General features: G+C 42.1%; 2 protein-coding genes and 1 long non-coding RNA gene across 5 annotated transcripts; 2 read left to right on the plus strand and 1 right to left on the minus strand.

The window, feature by feature from the left end:
- The first annotated feature begins 409 nt into the window (after positions 1–409).
- Positions 410–13,205, plus strand: LOC135559018 (death-associated protein kinase 3-like). 3 transcript variants are annotated; one of them, XM_064993324.1, is made up of 11 exons: positions 410–541; positions 1,623–1,718; positions 5,965–6,186; positions 6,709–6,847; positions 9,278–9,407; positions 9,731–9,779; positions 9,904–9,930; positions 10,214–10,366; positions 10,600–10,645; positions 10,860–11,071; positions 11,229–13,205. In XM_064993324.1, the coding sequence occupies exons 2-11, from the start codon at positions 1,657–1,659 to the stop codon at positions 11,542–11,544; spliced, it is 1,356 nt and encodes a 451-aa protein (XP_064849396.1). In that variant the 5' UTR covers positions 410–541; positions 1,623–1,656; the 3' UTR covers positions 11,545–13,205. The 3 variants fall into 3 exon arrangements, with proteins under 3 accessions (XP_064849396.1, XP_064849397.1, XP_064849398.1); XM_064993325.1 differs by having other exon boundaries at positions 410–528; XM_064993326.1 differs by lacking the exon at positions 410–541 and adding an exon at positions 1,404–1,419.
- Positions 13,206–13,588: 383 nt separating this feature from the next.
- On the plus strand, positions 13,589–15,599 carry LOC135559022 (uncharacterized). The gene is made up of 7 exons (XM_064993334.1): positions 13,589–13,691; positions 13,948–14,119; positions 14,260–14,436; positions 14,671–14,767; positions 14,997–15,150; positions 15,308–15,333; positions 15,492–15,599. Exons 2-7 carry the CDS (start codon positions 13,973–13,975, stop codon positions 15,512–15,514), a joined length of 624 nt encoding a protein of 207 aa, XP_064849406.1. The 5' UTR covers positions 13,589–13,691; positions 13,948–13,972; the 3' UTR covers positions 15,515–15,599.
- A 1,622-nt stretch (positions 15,600–17,221) lies between these two features.
- LOC135559026 (uncharacterized) lies at positions 17,222–19,852 on the minus strand. Its single transcript, XR_010458425.1, has 3 exons — positions 19,705–19,852; positions 18,980–19,203; positions 17,222–18,729 (listed from the first exon to the last, which is right to left on the minus strand). It is a non-coding gene; the product is annotated as an uncharacterized LOC135559026 (long non-coding RNA).
- Positions 19,853–20,124: the final 272 nt, after the last annotated feature.

Consider the following 20,124-nt stretch of genomic DNA (forward strand, 5'->3'; position numbering starts at 1 on the left):
ATTTAATCATTTCCCATTTGTTAGTAGGAGAAATAGCAGAATCGAGACAGGTCTCTCTGATAAGAGCTTTGGACTGTAAATAAAATGACTCATTCTTTCAAATAAAATAATGAAATGTTCAATATGCTTTAGAAAATCTCTTTGTCATTATCAAAACAAAATAGTAATGGAACAATGGTCTGTCAGAGGAGCTGAAGAAATACTACATTCACTGACAAGATTCATTAGATTGGAAGATACCAACCAATAATCATTTCTATATTTGAATTGCCTGTCGCTAGTTGTAGAGTTAAACCAATAACATTTTTTAAAGTTGGATTCTGAGAACGCCAAATATCGGAAAGGTGAAAGTTGGAGCAGAAATGTATAATGAAGTTATTTTAAAAATGGGCTGAATGCCTGGTGGGATACCTATCCATCCAGTCATCAGGAGCCCCTCATGCCATATGGTCCATCCTGATATTGAACATGCTGTAATTATCTTCCACCACTTTTGACTCCGGAGACGAATGCGGGACCCGTAGCCAGGTAACGTTATAATGTAGGTAGCTGTCTATATTATTGTGATTAAATTACGTCATTTTTAAAATAAAAGTGCCATTTTACACAAACGTTAGCGTTTGCTTCGAATGCCGACCGTGTGTATGACAAGCACAGCTAGTATGCAGCGATTGCTAAATTGGATAGCAAGACTGGCTAATGTAAGTTAGCAGCTAGCAAGTTAACTAGGTACAATCTGCTAGGTAGTGGAAGAATATGACGTGAGTATGACTGACTAATGCATCGACATCAGCCTGCTGTGTTGACTTCGGCCAAATATGGACGGCCAATGCTGGTGTTGTTGGATCAAATCAAATGTATTGGTCACACACACATGGTTAGCAGATGTTAATGCGTGTGTAGCGAAATACTTGTGCTTCTAGTTTCTGACAGTGCAGTAATATCTAACAAGTCATCTATCAATTCCCACACCACTACCTAATACACACAAATCTAAAGGGGTGAATGAGAATATGTACATATAAATATATGGATGAGCGATGGCCGAGCAGCAAGGGCAAGGTGCAATAGCTGGTATAAAATACAGTATATACATATGATATGAGTAATGTAAGATATGTAAACATTATTAAAGTGGCATTATTTAAAGTGGCAGTGTTTAAAGTGACTAGTGATCCATTTATTAAAGTGGCCAGTGATTGGGTCTCAATGTAGGCACCAGCCTCTCTGAGTTAGTGGTTGCTGTCTGGTGGCCTTGAGATAGAAGCTGTTTTTCAGCCTCTCTGTCCCAGCTTTGATGCACCTGTACTGACCTCGCTTTTTGGATAGTAGCGATGTGAACAGGCAGTGGCTCGGGTGGTTGTTGTCCTTGATTATCTTTTTGGTGGGGGAATGTGCGGGCTGTCATAAATCCATACTGTATGTGTTTGTTTGAGCTGATTTTATTATCACTGCCACCTAATGTTGTTATAACATGTCTATAACAATCAATCCTGTAGTTCATTTAGGCATTTCTGCTCATGTCAACATCACATTCATCTGTCATTGTTATGATATTGGTCTTTGTGCTCTTTCTCTGGTAGTTACTAAAACTATTTTGTTCCCCCTCTTCTGTATTTCAGTGTGATTCAAGACAGCTTCTCTCAGCAGCAACCCATGGCTGGCTTCAGGCAAGAGGATGTGGAGATGTTCTACGATATGGGGGAGGAGCTGGGGAGGTAAGTTCAGACATCTGTAGGGCTAACTACTATTACTATCTGAGAGCGCACAGATTCTTCTGCTTTTTCAAGATCGGACGTGTTTGTGTGATACTGTTTTGCTGGATGATACTAGCCTTGACTTGATTCAGCTTGCCCGGTGCATCAGTGGGTAGAGTTCGCACTTCAGGGTGAGTGAGGTAAACTCTAAACCTGGCCTACCCAGCACATCAGACAGTTTCAATCAAGTATGAATATGTTTTCAATGAGGTGGTAGAATAATACAGATCTCTTATCACCTTTTCGTTCTCGCTTGCATGTGAAGTGAAACACAATTTCTCCAAACAATCTTTTTAATATAGAATCCGTTGTTTGACTCTCATAATTGATATACCAGTATAATACCACTTATTTAACTTTGAAAATGCATAGCAGGAGGAAAACATCCATTGGCACATCCCCAGTGTATTTGTGGGACTGTTTATTAAACTGCATTGCACTCTGCCTTGTTATACAAGCTCTGTTTTTAGCAAGTCCTTGTAAACTAAACAGAGCTCGAGCAATAGAATGAGTCATGTGTTTGTAGAGGATTAAAACCTGACTTCATCTCAAATGGCACCCTATTCCCTTCATAGCGCACTACTTGAACATAGTGCTTTATATGGAAGTAGGGTTTTTTGCTACAGTGTTGCAGCAGAAGAATGACATCATTGGGTTGGGTACTAACTTCTAAACTTGAAGTATCCTTATTCATGTTACCATATTAGAACTGAGGGTATGGAAATCCACTGAGTGAGAAAGGGGAGTGCAGGAAGAACATGTTATTGTTAAATCTCAGGTATCCTATGGAGAGGAGCAGGGCCACAGTCTGGTGTCAGTCAACAGATAAGGTAGGACAGCCATGAGTTGGGGAGGAGTGAGGAATTTGGGCATTTATTTTCTGTCCATGCCTCTAGGTTTAGACTTACTGTGAGAGGAGGGGAGACTAAGTTTGCTCAGGAAACTGCAGGAGTTAATGTTCTCCTGTGATGGATTTCCATCATATGGATTCTGGAGAGGTTATTTTTGAGATCAATGTAGAACCGCAATAAATTTAAAAAATGTGGGAGGGGTGACATTGCCTAATACAGAGAAGCTGTTCTGCAAAATATATTCCCAAATAAATGTTTTCTTAAGTATTTTATTTTCTCTGTTAAGCTGTGTACACTGAACTGACATGCATGATTGTTGCTGACACTCCAACGTTCAGATGAAGGGAATTAAATAGTCTGTAATGCGCACCACCGCAGCGCTCAATTCAAACAGTGGTGTGTAGCCTGCAGGGAAACATGTATTCTAGCAAGCAGTCAATGCACAATAATTCTTAATGCAATCACATGAACACTTTTAAAAGCACTTTTGGCAAATGTAATTTGAAAGCACTTTTGACCTAAAAAAAAGAGGGGATCACAGTTTTCCATTGCTACCACATTTATTTCTCTACTCCTTCAATTGCGTAAGTGGAATGTTTTGACAAATGTAGTTACAACAGAAGTTTCAAGCATGTTAGGGGCAGCTGCATAACAGAGTTCTTAAAGGGGCAATGACATAGGCCTACTTCGTAATAGAAACAACAACAAAAAATGTGGGTAGTGAATAATAATAATGAATTAATAATAACAATCAGGATGTTGTGTCCAATGGGGTAAATGTAAAGGGACAAATGCCATGCTTTAGCCTACGTACATTTTCAGTGGTGATGCATCACATGGGGCAGGTGGGGCTCCTGCAGATTTGCATGCAATTCTGTTATTTCATGTCACAACAATAAATCAATAATCATGTCACAACAATACATTTTTTAGAAAATTGCTTTATCTAATAAAGCATATGTGGTCGCTTTCCCATTGTCTCTGTTTGTTTTGGTATATTTTCATCTCCAAAATGCAGCTGTCTCAGCCTCGCTCTGTGCTTTCTGTGGTGGAGGGGCAGACAGAGAAAGTACTGTGTGTACACTACCGGTCAAAAGCTTTAGAACTCCCCCACCTTTCAGTTTTTTATATAAATTTAAGCAGTTCAAGTCCAGTGAATAACCTGAAATGGTACAAAGGTAAGCGGTAAACTGCCAGAGGTTTTTTTTAAAGTTTCGGTTACCAAAAACTGAAAAAATAATTTAAATGTCAGAGTTATAAGTAACCCAATAAAAACTGGAAAAATTGAGGTGTCCTAAAACATTTGACTGGTAGTACAGGTGTCGTTTATCTTCTCTGGTTGTACGTGATTGGCTCAGGGTGCTGTCACTCATGAGGACACCCGCAGCACCTGCTGGGAGAGCTCGTCAGCAAAAGCAGGGTGCACCTGATACAATGATTGTTCTCGATTATATTGACTGATTGGTTCTGTATGGGGTGACGAAAGCCCCTCTTCGGTGCTCCATTGGTTTACAGTAGAAGGGCCATTGGTTTACAGTAGACGTTCCCGCCCAATAAGGCTCATTGTCATTGGCCAAAGATAAACCAACGTCTTGTGCCCGTTAACTCTGGACTGATGTGTCAACTTCATAGCTAGCTAGTTGTTTACCACACGCTGTTACCACGTCTTTAAGCTAGGTAGCGTAGCTATGTAGCTTAGTTATGTCCTAGAAAATCATTTTCTACCTTTAGTATTATGAAGGAAATGTGTTTAGAACGCCTGGTGCTCATTATTCACCTAAACTTTAAAATATGTCCATCCAATAAAATAAAGCATGCTGGAAAATGAGGTTCAGGTCGAGTGGTTGGTGGTGGATCATGTAGCAGTTGCTAACATTTGTTTTGACGTAGGCTAACTATAATATCCTATAGGCTACATGCATTATAGTTGATGTTTGATGGCAGGCTGTATTAGGCTTGGAACCACATGTAAAAGAAGGGTTAGTTATACATATATTTGATGGAAGTGTGCAATAGATTGAGCAAGAGAATAGTTGCATGTTGTTAACCGGGGCCCTTTATAACAGGCAGGCAGACAAAAAATATTGCAGACAGATTACTAGCTCGTTTACACTAGAAAAGTCTGCTGGACTACCGTGGTCTTCTGTGCAATAAGAGCTAAAGATATGGGAAGTAGCCATGTTATAACGTTTGTCTGTGGCTCAAAACTCATTTATGTGATTCAATGTGTAGTCAGTGTAGTGTACTGGTTTCGATGCCTATGAGCTTTGTTGATTGAGTGTGCCCCACCAATATTTTCATTTTAAAATCACCCCTGTACATTTTATAGACACTATTTTGCATCAGTTGGGCAACAGGTGATAATGCCTATTGCTAATAGCACATCTGATAATATAGACCATGGGCTATATGCATGGTCCAATGTTTTTTTTCAATGTTTCACCAATATATTATTTCACTAATTTCTGGAGATGGAAATTATATTCTAGATGGTATCAACGTCATTTTAATTCATGTTGGAGTAGAATGTCCTTTTTAAAAAGCTTCTCAGACCTTCTACATAACAATGATCCCAGGGAGGACCCCGGACCCCCTAAGAAAAGGGACTGGGATTGGTCAAGCTCAGTTAAATACATGTACAAAATTATAATTTTTCCCTAAAAGCATGATGGTCATAGACTTTCTTACAGGACGGTGACATCACGACTTCCCATCAAACCAACTGCTTGAATGCCCTACTCCTTGAAATTTGCAGTTGTCTAAAAAACACTATTTTGCGATTAAATAAATAAAAAACGCTTTAGTGTGCACTTTACTGTATACTTTTATACTTATACACTTTTGAACAGTAAAAGTTCAAAAGTCACTGGTGAACGTCTTTAAGTTTCAGTCATGGGATTTATTTTTGTTTAGACTCCTGGGAAAGGGCTTGCAGACATACATTAAATGGCAGTGCAGAAAATGCATTTCTTTGCAGACACACAATAACCTAAGACATTCCGTTAGGAACGGATTCACTGTCTGGAATGCAGCCTTCATAGCTTCTTCCTATAGCATTACCATGCGCTAAATCAAATGTTGGGTGATTTTAGATTTTTTTTGTCACCCACTTTACATTTGCTAATGGTCTTCATCTTATTACATAAAAGTTCTGAACCTGCCAGCCAGTGTGTAGCAATGCAGCCACTGAACACGAGCCCATACAATCTGTAGTCAAGATTGGTATTTTGCTTCAAATCAGGATTTTCCTAGATGAGCTATCTGATTGTGGCCCAGTCACTCTTTCCTGTGTATTCTATGTTCATGTTTTACTTTGTATCATTATTCTCATGATGACATTTCGCCCCTCCTCTCAGCGGACAGTTTGCCATCGTACGGAAGTGTAAAGAGAAGCCCTCTGGCTCTGAGTACGCCGCCAAATTCATCAAGAAGCGTCGTCTGTCGTCTAGCCGCCGGGGCGTTAGCCGCGAGGAGATCGAGAGGGAGGTGAACATCCTGAGAGAGATCCAGCACAGCAACATCATAACGCTACACGACATCTTTGAGAACAAGACCGACGTCATCCTCATCCTGGAGCTGTAAGGGAGACTAGATGATACCGGGGTCATATTCATAAATAATGTCAGAGTAGGAATTCTGATCTAGGATCAGTTTTGTCTTTAAAAATCACAATTCATGAGATAGGGGCGGCAGGTAGCCTGGTGGTTAGAGCATTGGGCCAGTAACCGAATGGTTGCTAGATAGAATCCCCGAGCTGACGAGGTAAAAATGTGTCGTTCTGCCCCTGAACAGGCAGTTAACCCACTGTTCCTATGCTGTCGTTGTAAATAAGATTTTGTTCTTAACTGACTTGCCTAGTTAAATAAAGGTTCAATAAAAAAAGAAAGAAAAAACATAGACATGGGGACGTGATCCTAGAACAGCACAATACTCTGAGACATTTTATACATACGGCCACAAACCTGGGTTCAAATTAGCCTGTGTGACATTCTGTTCCTGCTCTCTTGTTAAGTGAAAAATCCCAAAACATCCTGATGTGGTTTTGTTGAGATGCTAGTTGTGTGTGTTTTAGAGATTCATCTGTTTATGTTGTGTTTCAGGGTGTCTGGGGGGGAGCTGTTTGACTTCTTGGCAGAGAAGGAGTCTTTAACAGAGGAGGCTGCCACACAGTTCCTCAAACAGATCCTGGATGGGGTCCACTACCTGCACTCCAAATGCATAGCTCACTTTGACCTCAAGGTACACACACACACACAGATCCCGGACGGGGTCTACTACCTGCAGTGCCACACTCCAAATGCATCGCGCACTTTGATCTCAAAGTGGACTGTAGGCTGTGGAGCTGGGTAAGCCAGGGTCATGTTCAACGGAAAACATTTTGCAATGGAATACACTTCTTATTCTTAAGTCCAGGTTGTCTCTAGTGCCTAGTGAACACCATCCAGGCTGGTGTTTTCAACAGTCATCCTTATTAAACACATACACTATATATACAAAATTATGTGGACACACCTTCAAATTAGTAGATTCGTCTATTTCAGCCACACCCGTTGCTGACAGAGGTATAACATCGAGTACACAGCCATGCAATCACCCATGCAAACATTGGAAGTAGAATGGTCTTACTGAAGAGTTCAGTGACTTTCAACGTGGCACCGTCATAGGATGACATCTTTCCAACAAGCAGTTTGTCAGATTTCTGCCCTGCTTGAGCTGCTCTGGTCAACTGTAAGGTCTGTTGTTGTGAAGTGGAAAAGTGGTAGGCCACACAAGCTCACAGAACGGGACTGCCGAGTGCTGTAGCGGGTAAAAATCTCACTCACTTCCGAGTTGCAAACTGCCTCTGGAAGCAACGTCAGCACAATAACTTTGTCTGGAGCTTCATGAAATGGGTTTCCATGCCAGAGCAGCCACACACAAGCCTAAGATCACCATGCGCAATGCCAAGCGTCGGCTGGAGTGGTCTAAAGCTCGCTGCCATTGGACTCCAGAGCAGTGGAAATGCGTTCTCTGGAGTGATGAATCATGCTTTACCATCTGGCTGCCAGGAGAACGCTACCTGCCCCAATGCATAGGGCCAACTGTAAAGTTTGGTGGATGAGGAATAATGGCCTGGGACTGTTTTTCATTGTTCGGGCTAGGTCCCTTAGTTTCAGTGAAGGGAAATATTAACACTGAAGAATACAATGACATTCTAGACGATTCTGTGCTTCCAACTTTGTGGCAACAGTTTTGGGAAGGCCATACAGAAATGTTTTGTTGAGATCGGTGTAGAAGAACTTGACTGGCCTGCACAGAGCCCTGACCGCAACCCCATCTAACGCCTTTTGGATTAATTGGAATGCCGACTGTGAGCCAGGCCATCTAACGCCTTTTGGTAAATTAATCAGAATGGGAAGACTGTGAGCCAGGCCAATGTTCCAACAAACTAAGTCCTCTGGAAGAGTGGACTTAAAGGCTGTTATGGAAGCAAGTCCCCGCAGCAATGTTCCAACATCTAGTGGAAAGCCTTCCCAGAAGAGTGGAGGCTGTTATAGCAGCAAACATCTAGTGGAAAGCCTTCCCAGAAGAGTGGAGGCTGTTATAGCAGCAATGTTCCACAAGCCTTCCCATCTCCCAGAAGAGTGGAGGCTGTTATAGCAGCAATGTTCCTACATCTAGTGGAGGTTAAGCCTTCCCAGAAGAGTGGAGGCTGTTATAGCAGCAATGTTCCTACATCTAGTGGAAAGCCTTCCCAGAAGAGTGGAGGCTGTTATAGCAGCAATGTTCCAACATCTAGTGGAAAGCCTTCCCAGAAGAGTGTTCCAACATCTAGTGGAAACCCTTCCCAGAAGAGTGGAGGCTATAGCAGCAATGTTCCAACATCTAGTGGAAAGCCTTCCCAGAAGAGTGGAGGCTGTTATAGCAGCAATGTTCCAACATCATGGAAAGCCTTCCCAGAAGAGTGGAAAGCAGCAATGTTCCAACATCCCAGAAGAGTGGAGGCTGTTATAGCAGCAATGTTCCTACATCTAATGGAAAGCCTTCCCAGAAGAGTGGAGGAGCAATGCACATCTGCCTTCCCAGAAGAGTGGAGGCTGTTATAGCAGCAATGTTCCTACATCTAGTGGAAAGCCTTCCCAGAAGAGTGGAGGCTGTTATAGCAGCAATGTTCCAACATATAGTGGAAAGCCTTCCAAAAAGAGTGGAGGCTGTTATAGCAGCAATGTTCCTACATCTAGTGGAAAGCCTTCCCAGAAGAGTGGAGGCTGTTATAGCAGCAATGTTCCAACATCTTCCCAGAAGAGTGGAAAGCCTTCCCAGTGGAAGAGTGGAGGCTGTTATAGCAGCAATGTTCCAACATCTAATGGAAAGCCTTCCCAGAAGAGTGGAGGCTGTTATAGCAGCAATGTACAAGGGGCTGTTTCAGTACAAGTGGGCCTTCCCAGGAGACAAGCTCCATTCCCATGATTTTGGAATGAGATGTTTGACGAGCAGGTGTCCACATACTTTTGGTTATGTAGTGTACCATGATAGTATACTGTTTAGGATATTATAATAATAGTAATAATCATTCAGGTCAGTTATTTATTTTCAACATATGACGTTGTTATTATATTTCAAAACATCTGTAGTGTATCCATTCTCTTCTAACTTGTATTATGGAATGCTTGTTTGTTTTTGTTGCAGCCGGAGAACATTATGCTGCTGGATAAGAATGTTCCCAACCCCAGGATCAAACTCATCGACTTCGGCATCGCTCATCAAATCAAAGCTGGGAAAGAGTTTAAAAACATCTTCGGAACGCCAGAGTTCGTTGGTGAGACCCTCTTCTACCGCTCAAGACCAAAAGAGCCATGAACAGTTTTAACGGCATTAAGTACGGCTTTTATTTTCAAATTGATTCTTTTCACTTCGGGTTTGGATTCCCTTTGGAAAAAATAAATTCCTTATTCCTATGAAAGGCATACAGTATCCATAAAATGTCTGTCCAGAAATGTTATTGTTATGGTATGCCCACATGGGGAAAATATTCCTTGACATTTATCTTATTTAGTGGAGGTCTGTTGATGTCCTTGACGACCATCTGGGTTGAATTAAAGCTTTAAAGCGATTCTGGTGTTGATGCTGCTTGTTTTACAGCTCCAGAGATAGTCAACTATGAACTGCTAGGCCTGGAGGCTGACATGTGGTAAAATGGACTAAGATCATTTAAATGTTAAATGTTTTTTATGATTTTGAGAATGTTTTCTTGTTGTTGCTGTTGTTTCTCTCTGAGGGTAAATCTCACTAAGTTTTGTCCCTTTTGTCTCCAGGAGTATTGGAGTTATCACATACATTCTGTAAGTACTTGTTCACATTATAATGGGTGTCTCTTTTCACAAAGTCATTTGAGCAATATTAAACAGTGTTATGTTAAATTATTTCAAATCTACACACATTTTTGCATTACAAATGACAACTCTAGAAGTGACATGTAATTTCTCAGTAATTCCATCGTCAAAATCAATCTACTGTGTATAACGTTTGGCCATGACCTGAAAAATGACATGATACAGTACTACTGTTTTACCTCCTGTTGAGTGTTCTTATTGTGTTCTCACCATGCTGTCTGTTGGTCCACAGGTTGAGTGGTGCCTCTCCGTTCCTGGGGGAGACCAAGCAGGAGACTCTGACCAACATCTCAGCCGTCAACTATGACTTTGACGAGGAGTACTTCAGCAACACTAGTGAGTTGGCCAAGGACTTCATCAGACGGCTGCTGGTCAAGGATCCCAAGTAAGCCTGGTTTACACTGGACGGAATATGCCAGGGAATGCCTAACATAACATACACAAGAGCCATGTACTTTGTCTGTCTTTATTAATAGCATATTATCTTAGGGACCCGAGCAAGAAATAAAGGTTTGTACCTTGTTGCACCAATGTTAGAACTGCAAATACTCTAGCATAAAAGTAAGGAAGAAATTTGATTGATTTTCATCTCCAATCATTTACAAATGCTTCTTCCAGGAAGAGAATGACCATCGATGACAGCCTTCAGCATCCCTGGATCAAGGTAGGTACCTTTCACCATCTCATACATACTGTACCTCACATATCAGTAATCCCCCAAACTATGTCACTAACCCCCCCCCCCCCCCCCAATATATGCAACTGCTGGCTTATAGCACCCATTATACTGATGTTTTTTGACCAGACAAAATAATTGAGCACCCCCCCCCCCCCCACACACTTTTATCTCCTATCCATTAACCCCCCTCTGCTCCCAGGTGATCAAGAGGCGAAACGTGCGCCAGGAGGAGAGCGGAAAGAAGCCGGAGCGCAGGCGCCTGAAGACCACGCGTCTAAAGGAGTACACCATCAAGTCCCACTCCTCCATGCCCCCCAACAACACCTACGTCAACTTTGAACGCTTCTCCCAGGTGCTGGAGGAGATCGCTGCTGCCGAGGAGGGGCTGAGAGACCTGGAGCACAACCAGAGGTAGGGGGGGGGGGGGGTAAACGGAGGGATGGATGGATGATTCAATGAATGGGCGGATGAATTAATTTGTGATTATTAAAAACACATATAAAGCCGTTCTAGTTGTGTACAACAATACATCTATCCATTCATGCTAACATCCCCCTCTCTTCTCCAGGTCATGTCAGGAGGACGTGGCTGCTCTACTCTCTATCTATGAGGAGAAGGAGGGCTGGTACAAGGAGGAGAACCAGAGCATCGCCAGCAACCTGGATCACATCCGCCAGGCTCTGGAGTGTACCCAGGCCCAGCGCAGGCAGAGTCAGGAGGATGCCCGCGCCGCCATGCTGGCTGCTAACGCACTCAAGAGGACGTTTGGGCGCCTGGAGAACCGCTACGAGGTCCTGGCGGAGCAGGTGGCGTCGGAGGTGCGCTGGGTGGAGGAGCTGGTCAGAGGGATAGAGAGGGAGAAAGACAGTCTGGTCATGCCCTGAGACCTGGCTCCAGCTTGGCTTGTAGAATAGTCCTGAGCCTGGCCTGCCTTCTAGAATCACTGACATTATTATCATAGAATCACTGACATTAGTCTGAATCTACGCTCTTCAGTTTCTTCTTTCTAGGGCGGTCTGGTCAAGTCATACCGGGCTGGGGCTGGAATCACTGAATGACATTATTCTAGTTCTCAGCTTACTTCCTACTATGTCCGTGTCTGTGTGTGTGTATGGTACAGTCAGGACAGTACATGTACACCAGCTCTCAGTTTTTCTGGTGTTGTTGTGGTTGTTGGAATCACAGACATTACTCTGTTTCTGCACTCTCAGCTTCTTCTTTGTTTGTGTGTTTGTGGCACGAACAGGGCACATATTCTACACCAGCTGTCATCAGATTCAGATTGAGGGTCCAGAGTTCTTTGGGTTAGAGAAAACGCTGGGCCCCCGATCATAACCCATGCTGCCCCTCACACACATTAGATTGGGGAAAAGTTACTCCTCCTGTATCACTATGTATGGAGAGAACTAGCAACGCAGAGTCCTTATTGTGAATATGTTTGGTCAACAAAATACGTGTTTAATAATAGATTTTCTAAATACATGTTTAATGTTGAAGATAAGGATTTTGATTGTTATACGCAATACTGACACATTGTAAAATACGCTGTTTGTTTTTTGCAGTATATTTGGTTTTCTGCACCGGCAATCATTTTCCTAAAGAGTTTTAAGCTCCATAGTTGAAGAGATACATGGTATATGCACCTGTGTGACAGCCTTAGTCTGGCTTGGTATGTCAGTCATAACATGTATCATTCTCAGCTGACGGTTATAAGTAACAACATAGTATAAATTGCACAGAAATAACAGGAGATTCATGTGGATGTATTATAGGGAGATCTCAGTACTTCATCTTATTGACAGTAGGTTGTCTATTCTATACCATATGTCACTCAGCTGACTTGTTGTACTGTGATGCAAATGAAACAAATGCAAACACTATAGCTGTCTTACCTAAGGAGAGAGTAGTCTTAAAATATATAGATTGTATAAACCAGTTTTGCTCTTTGTACGCTGTGCCTGGATATAGAACACCTTATTGCCTATAAATAAGCAAAAGCAAATATGTAGTAATGGCTAGACATGTTAGTGAACATACAGGCTTAGATGCTGTCCCTCAAAACGCTTTGGGCCAGTTTCCTGGATAAAAACATGCTCAATGGAAGTTGTCCATTGAATTTGGTTTTTAGCCCAGGACTAGGCTTAATCTTTGTCTGGGAAACTGCCCCGTTTGAGTACAACTATTGTACATAAGATTCTTCCCAAATTATCTGCATTGATGTTAAACTATGTAAAGTATAAAAAAAATATATAATTTTTTTCATTACGACCATAATAACCCACACACTTCAGACATTCCACGAGTTAGTCATTAAATCTATGCATCACATTCCATGTTCACCATAAAACTATAGAACCCTATATACTGTGTAATTCTCTAGTTTAATATTCTCATTTGCACTTACGAATACAGCAGTGTTCCAAACTATCTCCCACTGAATTATTTTAATGTATGCAAAATGTATAATTGGTATGTATTTATTGGTATGAACAGTTTTAGACAGGTTTGTGTTTTAAATAAACAAGCTTGAATACATGTAGCTTAACTTTCCTTGTGTATATTTATTATGTCCATTGAGAACTTAATAAACGTTTGATCTTCTAATATCGAATCCTTGTGGAAAGTAATTGAGGGAAAGATTCTTACAACTTAATAAACATTTGACCAGCTAAAATCGAAACCTTATGGGCTCTGGTCAAAAGTAGTGCACTAGATACAGAATGGGGTGCCATTTGGGATATATTTGATCTCTAGGTGTTGTGATGTCATAGGAGTCTACGGCCATTTGTCAGGGAAAATGTAGTCTTATTTCTACAAGTAGTTGGCATGTGAACAACCTTCTACAAAAGGATTTGTTTAAAAAGTAGTGAGATGGAATGTGCAGTGATGAGCGTGGAGTGTACTGTACACTAGTCCTGGCATGATAAAATAAACACAGAGAGGCCGCTGGGATTCTTCCTCTATAAAAGCATTCTAACTAAGATGTGGCGAAAGACTGGGTATTGGTTTTAAAGGGGATATTTGGACAAAGGTAAGTGAGGTGTTTTTGTTGAACGAGGACTCTACAGTTAAAAGGAAAACCTTACAATATGCAGTACTTCTTCAGCCTGTGTAACATGAGTCATTAGGCTCCGTTGATAAAGACAAGTGTAAACTTCTGGACTTCTGAGACTTTTTTCCCATCACAGTGGACACAAAAGAGTCCTTCCGCCTGAAGCTTGTACAACTGCTGTCTGTCTCTGTTGTCAGACATAACCGACAAGGGATATGATCTTTGTCATTCCCAGCGCAACCACAGCTCCCTTCAACACCATGGCTCGTTCCAAGACATCCGGGACCTGCTGTAACCTGGTGATGGCACTGCTGACCCTGTGGTCCATGGTCTCCCTCATCGTTATCGTGGTGTGGGCCACCTCTCCTCACATGAAGGGCGTGGCCCAGTGCAACGTAGCCCAACAGGTGTGGACCACAGGGTGCCTGCTTGTTCAGCAGTATGGTGCCCTCCCTATCTGGGTACAACCCAGGTACACTGTCTGTACAAGAGCTCGAGCCAGTGCTTGCTGTGAGCTTACCGGTACAATCTTAACTCTGTTACACAGTCCCTGACGGAGAAGATGGAGGGGGCGAAGGTTGTGTGGGAGAAGGAAAAGCAGGCCTTGCTGGAGTCTGTAAGGCTGAGCCAGGAGAACCAAACCACACTGCAGCAGGAGATGGAGGTTGTCGCTGAGAGACTGAGAGAGAATTACGTGTCCCTAAGCCTCAGCCTGCAGGAGAATGTGAGTGTAGCCTCCAATGTCATTTTAGACATTCACATGTTTGACATCCTTGTTCATGTTCAGAATACATAGATTATAGATTGTATGCTGTTCATGTTCAAAATACATAGACTATAAATTGTATGCTGTTCATGTTCAGAATACAACTCCTTGGCATCAAAACTTTTGGTCAACACTATCTATTCTAAAACAACATATAGATTGTCAGTGACTGTAGATTTGCTTTGTACACAGGCAATGCTGCATGCGAATGAAACAGCACAAAGGAGTGCTATTTTCCTGCACAGAGACACACAGAGAAATATGTCCCTAGATCTGAGTCTACAGAGAGGTACGGTATTACTGGATCAAAGAATACATATATATATATATATATATATATATATATGTTTTTGTTTTTTACCTTTATTTAAGCAAAGCCCCATTGAGACAGTGTCCTGGACATAAGTCATGTCACTCTCGTGATAGCGATTACAGAATAACAAACATATCTTACATTATAAATGTTATTTTATGACACTGGAAGATGTTTAATAATGTTCCGTTTTTTATTACTGTAGACCATTTTGAGTGGTTACGATTCAACTTCACCCAAGCTGTCCACCAGTCCCACTCCTGCTCTGCTTCATGTGATGCTTCAAATAGCCAGGCGGTGGCAGCAATGAGTCAAATGAAAGCCTGCGAGTCCAGCAAACACTATATGATGACACAAATGTGAGTATACAGCAGCTCATATGTAAAAATATATATAAATACAAAAAACTAAACTAAAAACTGTATTTGTGCTGTAGACACCAGCATTCCCGTTATTGTTCAGTTTCATTTCCACTAAACAAATATCTTAAAAAGGACATTATGTTTTGTATTACAGGGAAAAAAGAGGTTGCAAGATCAATGGTAATTCACTACAATAATCACTTCTGTTTATTGCTCATACACACTATGATTGATAACCTCATATATGCAGGCCGGCATCAAACCAACATGGCATAATAGTTTACAATTGCTTTAGTTTATCTGTGTCCTAATGTCGTTTTTTTCCTACTTTCTCTCAGGGTTGTCATCCAGTGCTTTTTGACTGTGAGGAGAGAAATATGATGGCCTCATTGTTAATCTGAAGGGTTTATTAATTCATGGGATTAACACATACTTATTTCACCGTGCTCTGTGTGTACTGTTATATATGATCTTTTTCTGTAGGGTTGGAAACATGTTGCACAGCTTTGCCATGTGTCTGTGTTGTGTTATTGCTCTGTGGATAAAACACTCCCGGGGGTAGATCAGCTTTAATATTACAGATAGATGGTGGGTTCTATCAATGTAATTGTCTGCATCATTTCTAATCCTCCTTGTATTTTTCACACTACAGTATTACACTCACGACATGATTGTGATGGAATAACATGTAACACTTTCCAGCCATGACCAGAACCCTATGTGGGGCGGCAGGTAGCCTAATGGTTAGAGCGTTGGGCCAAAGATCTAGCTCATCGGTCGAGGTTGCGACAACAGGAATTAAAGTGTAACGAATTCGGGTGACATTTTCTACCAAGAATGAACATACTCACCCATGCCGACCCTGTATCGAATCCCAACAAGGTTGCTGTATTTAGCCTTGCATGGTTTTTTAATACTTTCTTTTCCCTACCCTGACAATCTGAGAGTAGAAAAGTATCGGGCTTCATCCGACAATCCTCGTTCCTCTCACCCCGTAAATCTGTCATCCATAACTTTTTATTATGAAAACCTGTCTCTTTTCGTCAAATCGCTCACCCTCTTCAGGAATCACATTTATAGAAGGGTAGACTGAATGTGTTAAGCCTAAACACCACAGGAGTTAAATCTTGTTCATCTCAAACAAGAGAAACGGCTTAATTTATACATTTAATATCAAGTTCACATCGAAAGCGTAATGTTGGCGGAGTTGTTTTGATTGTAAATCAAGGAAGTAATTGAAGACACAGAATTGGAGAAAGACGTGAGAATGACAAATGTACTCGAATTGTTTGAAATCAGTGCACAAAGCACACAAGCAGGAACATTAAATAGTTTATACAATGGGGGCATTCAAAGACTGACATTAATTGAACAAAACAAAATGTAATTAGAGAATTCAGCTAATGGCTTTTGTGCTCAGAGTGAATTAAGAGTATGGGGAGAATACTTTTTAGTAATAGGTCAATGACAAATGATGCTGTATTACAGTTAATTAAATAAACACCACAGAGGGACAAACAATTGAACACAAATAATTACAATTATATATAATTAACTTAAAACGAAGAGTGACTGATTGCTGGCTCCATCAGAATGCCCAGCCCATAAGGAGCAGAGGACGGGACTGGCACAGGTGTGAAGATCATGAACAGAGGCCCAGCCAGGCACAGGTGTGAAGATCATGAACAGAGGCCCAGCCAGGCACAGGTGTGAAGATCATGAACAGAGGTCCACCCGGGCACAGGTATGGAGATCATGAACAGAGGCCCAGCCAGGCACAGGTGTGAAGATCATGAACAGAGGTCCACCCGGGCACAGGTATGGAGATCATGAACAGAGGCCCAGCCGGGCACAGGTGTGGAGATCATGAACAGAGGCCCAGCCGGGCACAGGTGTGGAGATCATGAACAGAGGCCCAGCCGGGCACAGGTATGGAGATCATGAACAGAGCCCAGCCAGGCACAGAAGTGAACAGAGTGAAGATCATGAACATGAACAGAGGCCCAGGCCAGGTATGGAGATCAGCCAGGGCACAGGTGTGAAAGCAATGAACAGAGGCCCAGCCGGGCACAAGTGTGGAGATCATGAACAGAGTCCCAGCCGGGCACAGGTGTGGAGATCATGAAGAGAGGCCCAGCAGAGCACAGGTGTCAAGGCCACGGAGAGAGAACCCGCTGGTGGTGGAGTAGTCCGTACAGGAGCAGAGGACGGATGCGGGTAGAGGTGTAGACAGGATGCTGGGACCACTACAAAGTCATCTGATTGGCAGCATGTTTTTTTGCATCACTCTTCATCAATGCCACCTTCAGAAGGCTGAACTGCCTTGCTTCTGGGTTACCAACTCGGGGCAGTACAGTCCTCCTGGCCAAACTTATCCAGAGATATAGCCCTGGTGTACTCTTTTAGAACCGTCTCCTGAAATGGCAAGCATCCTCTCTGTCAAATCAAATCAAATCCAATTTTAATCATCATATATATACACAATACAGTGGGGTGTAAACAGTGCAATGAAATGCTTACTTACAAGCTACCTCTCAACATACCACCAAGACATGCTGCTCATTCTTCACAATTCATCAGGACTATCGGTAGTCCTGGTAGCATCCACATTAATGTAGAAGTGTTTAGAAACATATTCTATTCTTATTTACAGTAAGTGACTCCAAAATGACACAATACATGATTTATCAGTCATTTGTATTGGGCACAAAATAATCTCAAACACACCAAAACAAAGAGCAAATGTTTGTAGTCACAAGCTTGATGTAATCATTGCGTGCTAGGAATAACGGACCAAATACTAAACTTTTGACTACTTTAATACACATAAGTTAATTTATCCCAATACTTTTGGTTCCTCTTAAAATGGGGGGACTATGTACAAAAAGTACTGTAATAAAAAGTGCTGTAATATGGATGAAAATACCCTCAAATTAAAGCTGACAGTCTGCACTTTGTATCATTGCAAATCCAAAGTGCTGGAGTACAGAGCCGAAACAACAAAACATTTCACCACCCCAATACTTTAGATGGAGTATTTGGCTGTTTTGACTGCCAGAGCCAATTCACGCTTTAAAAAGAACATTCATGGTACATGGACTAAGGCGTAACGTTAGCCCGAACAGGAACGTAGGACAGGGGAAGGACGAGCCCAAGTGTGGAGGACAGAGGCCCAGGTGGTGGAGTAGCCCGTACAGGAGAGGAGGACAGAGGCCCAGGTGGTGGAGTAGCCCGTACAGGAGAGGAGGACAGAGGCCCAGGTGGTGGAGTAGCCTGTACAGGAGAGGAGGACAGAGGCCCAGGTGGTGGAGTAGCCCGTACAGGAGAGGAGGACAGGGGACTGACTGATGCAGCTGGGGACTGGATGCTGATAGAGGGGGTGGGAGTAGGACGACAGGTGCCAACAAGAGGCAGGGCTGTCTCCAGCCCAGGAACTGTCAGGTCCTGATATTCCACAAGCTCCACAAAGCCCTCATCATCCTCCTCTTGGACATCAGGATCACCTGTCTCCAGTTCCTCAATGGCAGCCTTGTGATCCTGCAGCACCAAACCAGTCTGATCAGAGGTACTTCAAACCTATCAGCTCCCCAAAAGAAAACAAACTACATAAATATGAGAATAGACTGGACTGAGAATGGAATAATTCTATAATAACATTTCACAAAGAGAAATGTGTTGCTGTTTGTATTAAATATAAAAGCTGCATTCGATTATTATTTACATTATATTGCCATTACCAGTGTATTTTGCGTGGAACAGTGGAAGGAAACATGTGTTCCAACTGATGACCTTTCTACTGCACAGAATGTGGGCAATACAACTTTACCTGCCAGAGCTTCCTGGGCATCCAGAGGATCGGCAAAGTATCTTTCCATCTCTACTGAGCTGCAGATGGTGGTGGAGGGTGGTCCCACCACATTTTGTCAACCCTGGCAAAGTCCATCTCTGGAATCCCATTCCCCAACCTCCTGAACAATGCTTCGGACATCCACTTATGATCCACATCAGGCAAAATGCTTTGCCATCCCTTGGGAAGGCATACATCTCTCCCTGAAATCATAACACAACAACATTCCCCACATGAGAAATAATGTATTGATGATACATTCCCCAAAGAACAGGTGATCATGTCACATGAGACATACCGTGTAACGTTCGGCCTGTATATCGTTTAAAATGCAAGTCATCACTATAAATACTTCAAATACAGTCTGGAAGGGCTGAAAAGTAGAACTATTAACTTAATTAGATCAATAGATTAAACACCATCAAAAGACGATCCTTTGTTTTACTTATCTATTTTCGCTATCAACTTAGCGTCATCATTTAATGAAAATAATAACTCCAGAGTAGTATGACAATAGTGAGGTTAACAGACTATGTTGATGGTCTGAGTCATCGGACGTTAAACTAGCTAAAGTTACGTTAACCTGTGTCAGTGTTAAAACACCAGTTTACTAACGCGTTGGCGTTACCGTAGCTACACTGTAAATCTTGTTAACCGAACCGTGCTAACATATTAGTTACTGTAGTCTAACACTGTGATCTTACCTGCTAGATATTTCGATCGATTATGATGATGATCAATGAAAACTCAAACAAAAAAATGTAGCTAACGTTACTTCAGAAAATAAACATAATTCGCGAATAAAATTACATTTTTTTTTTTCCATGGTCCTCTTGGAGAGAGTTTAAAGGTCCCGCCATAGCTCTATCCTCATTGGTGAATTATTGGTTACTAGTTGGTTGCACTGGCCTCTCGGATTGGTTGGCGAGTGAAATTATTGGTTATAGGCGGCGATATGATTGGTTGTCGGAACCAGAAATTTCCTCGACTCAAGAGTGTCAGGGGGGCCAAGCAGGTTACCGGATCGAATCACCAAGCTGAAGGTAAACATCTGTCGTTCTGCCCCTGAGCAAGGCAGTTCCCCGGTAGACTGTCATTGTAAATAAGAATTTGTTCTTATTGTT

This window comes from Oncorhynchus masou, chromosome 17, assembly GCF_036934945.1.
Source record: "Oncorhynchus masou masou isolate Uvic2021 chromosome 17, UVic_Omas_1.1, whole genome shotgun sequence".
Taxonomy (NCBI): domain Eukaryota; kingdom Metazoa; phylum Chordata; class Actinopteri; order Salmoniformes; family Salmonidae; genus Oncorhynchus; species Oncorhynchus masou.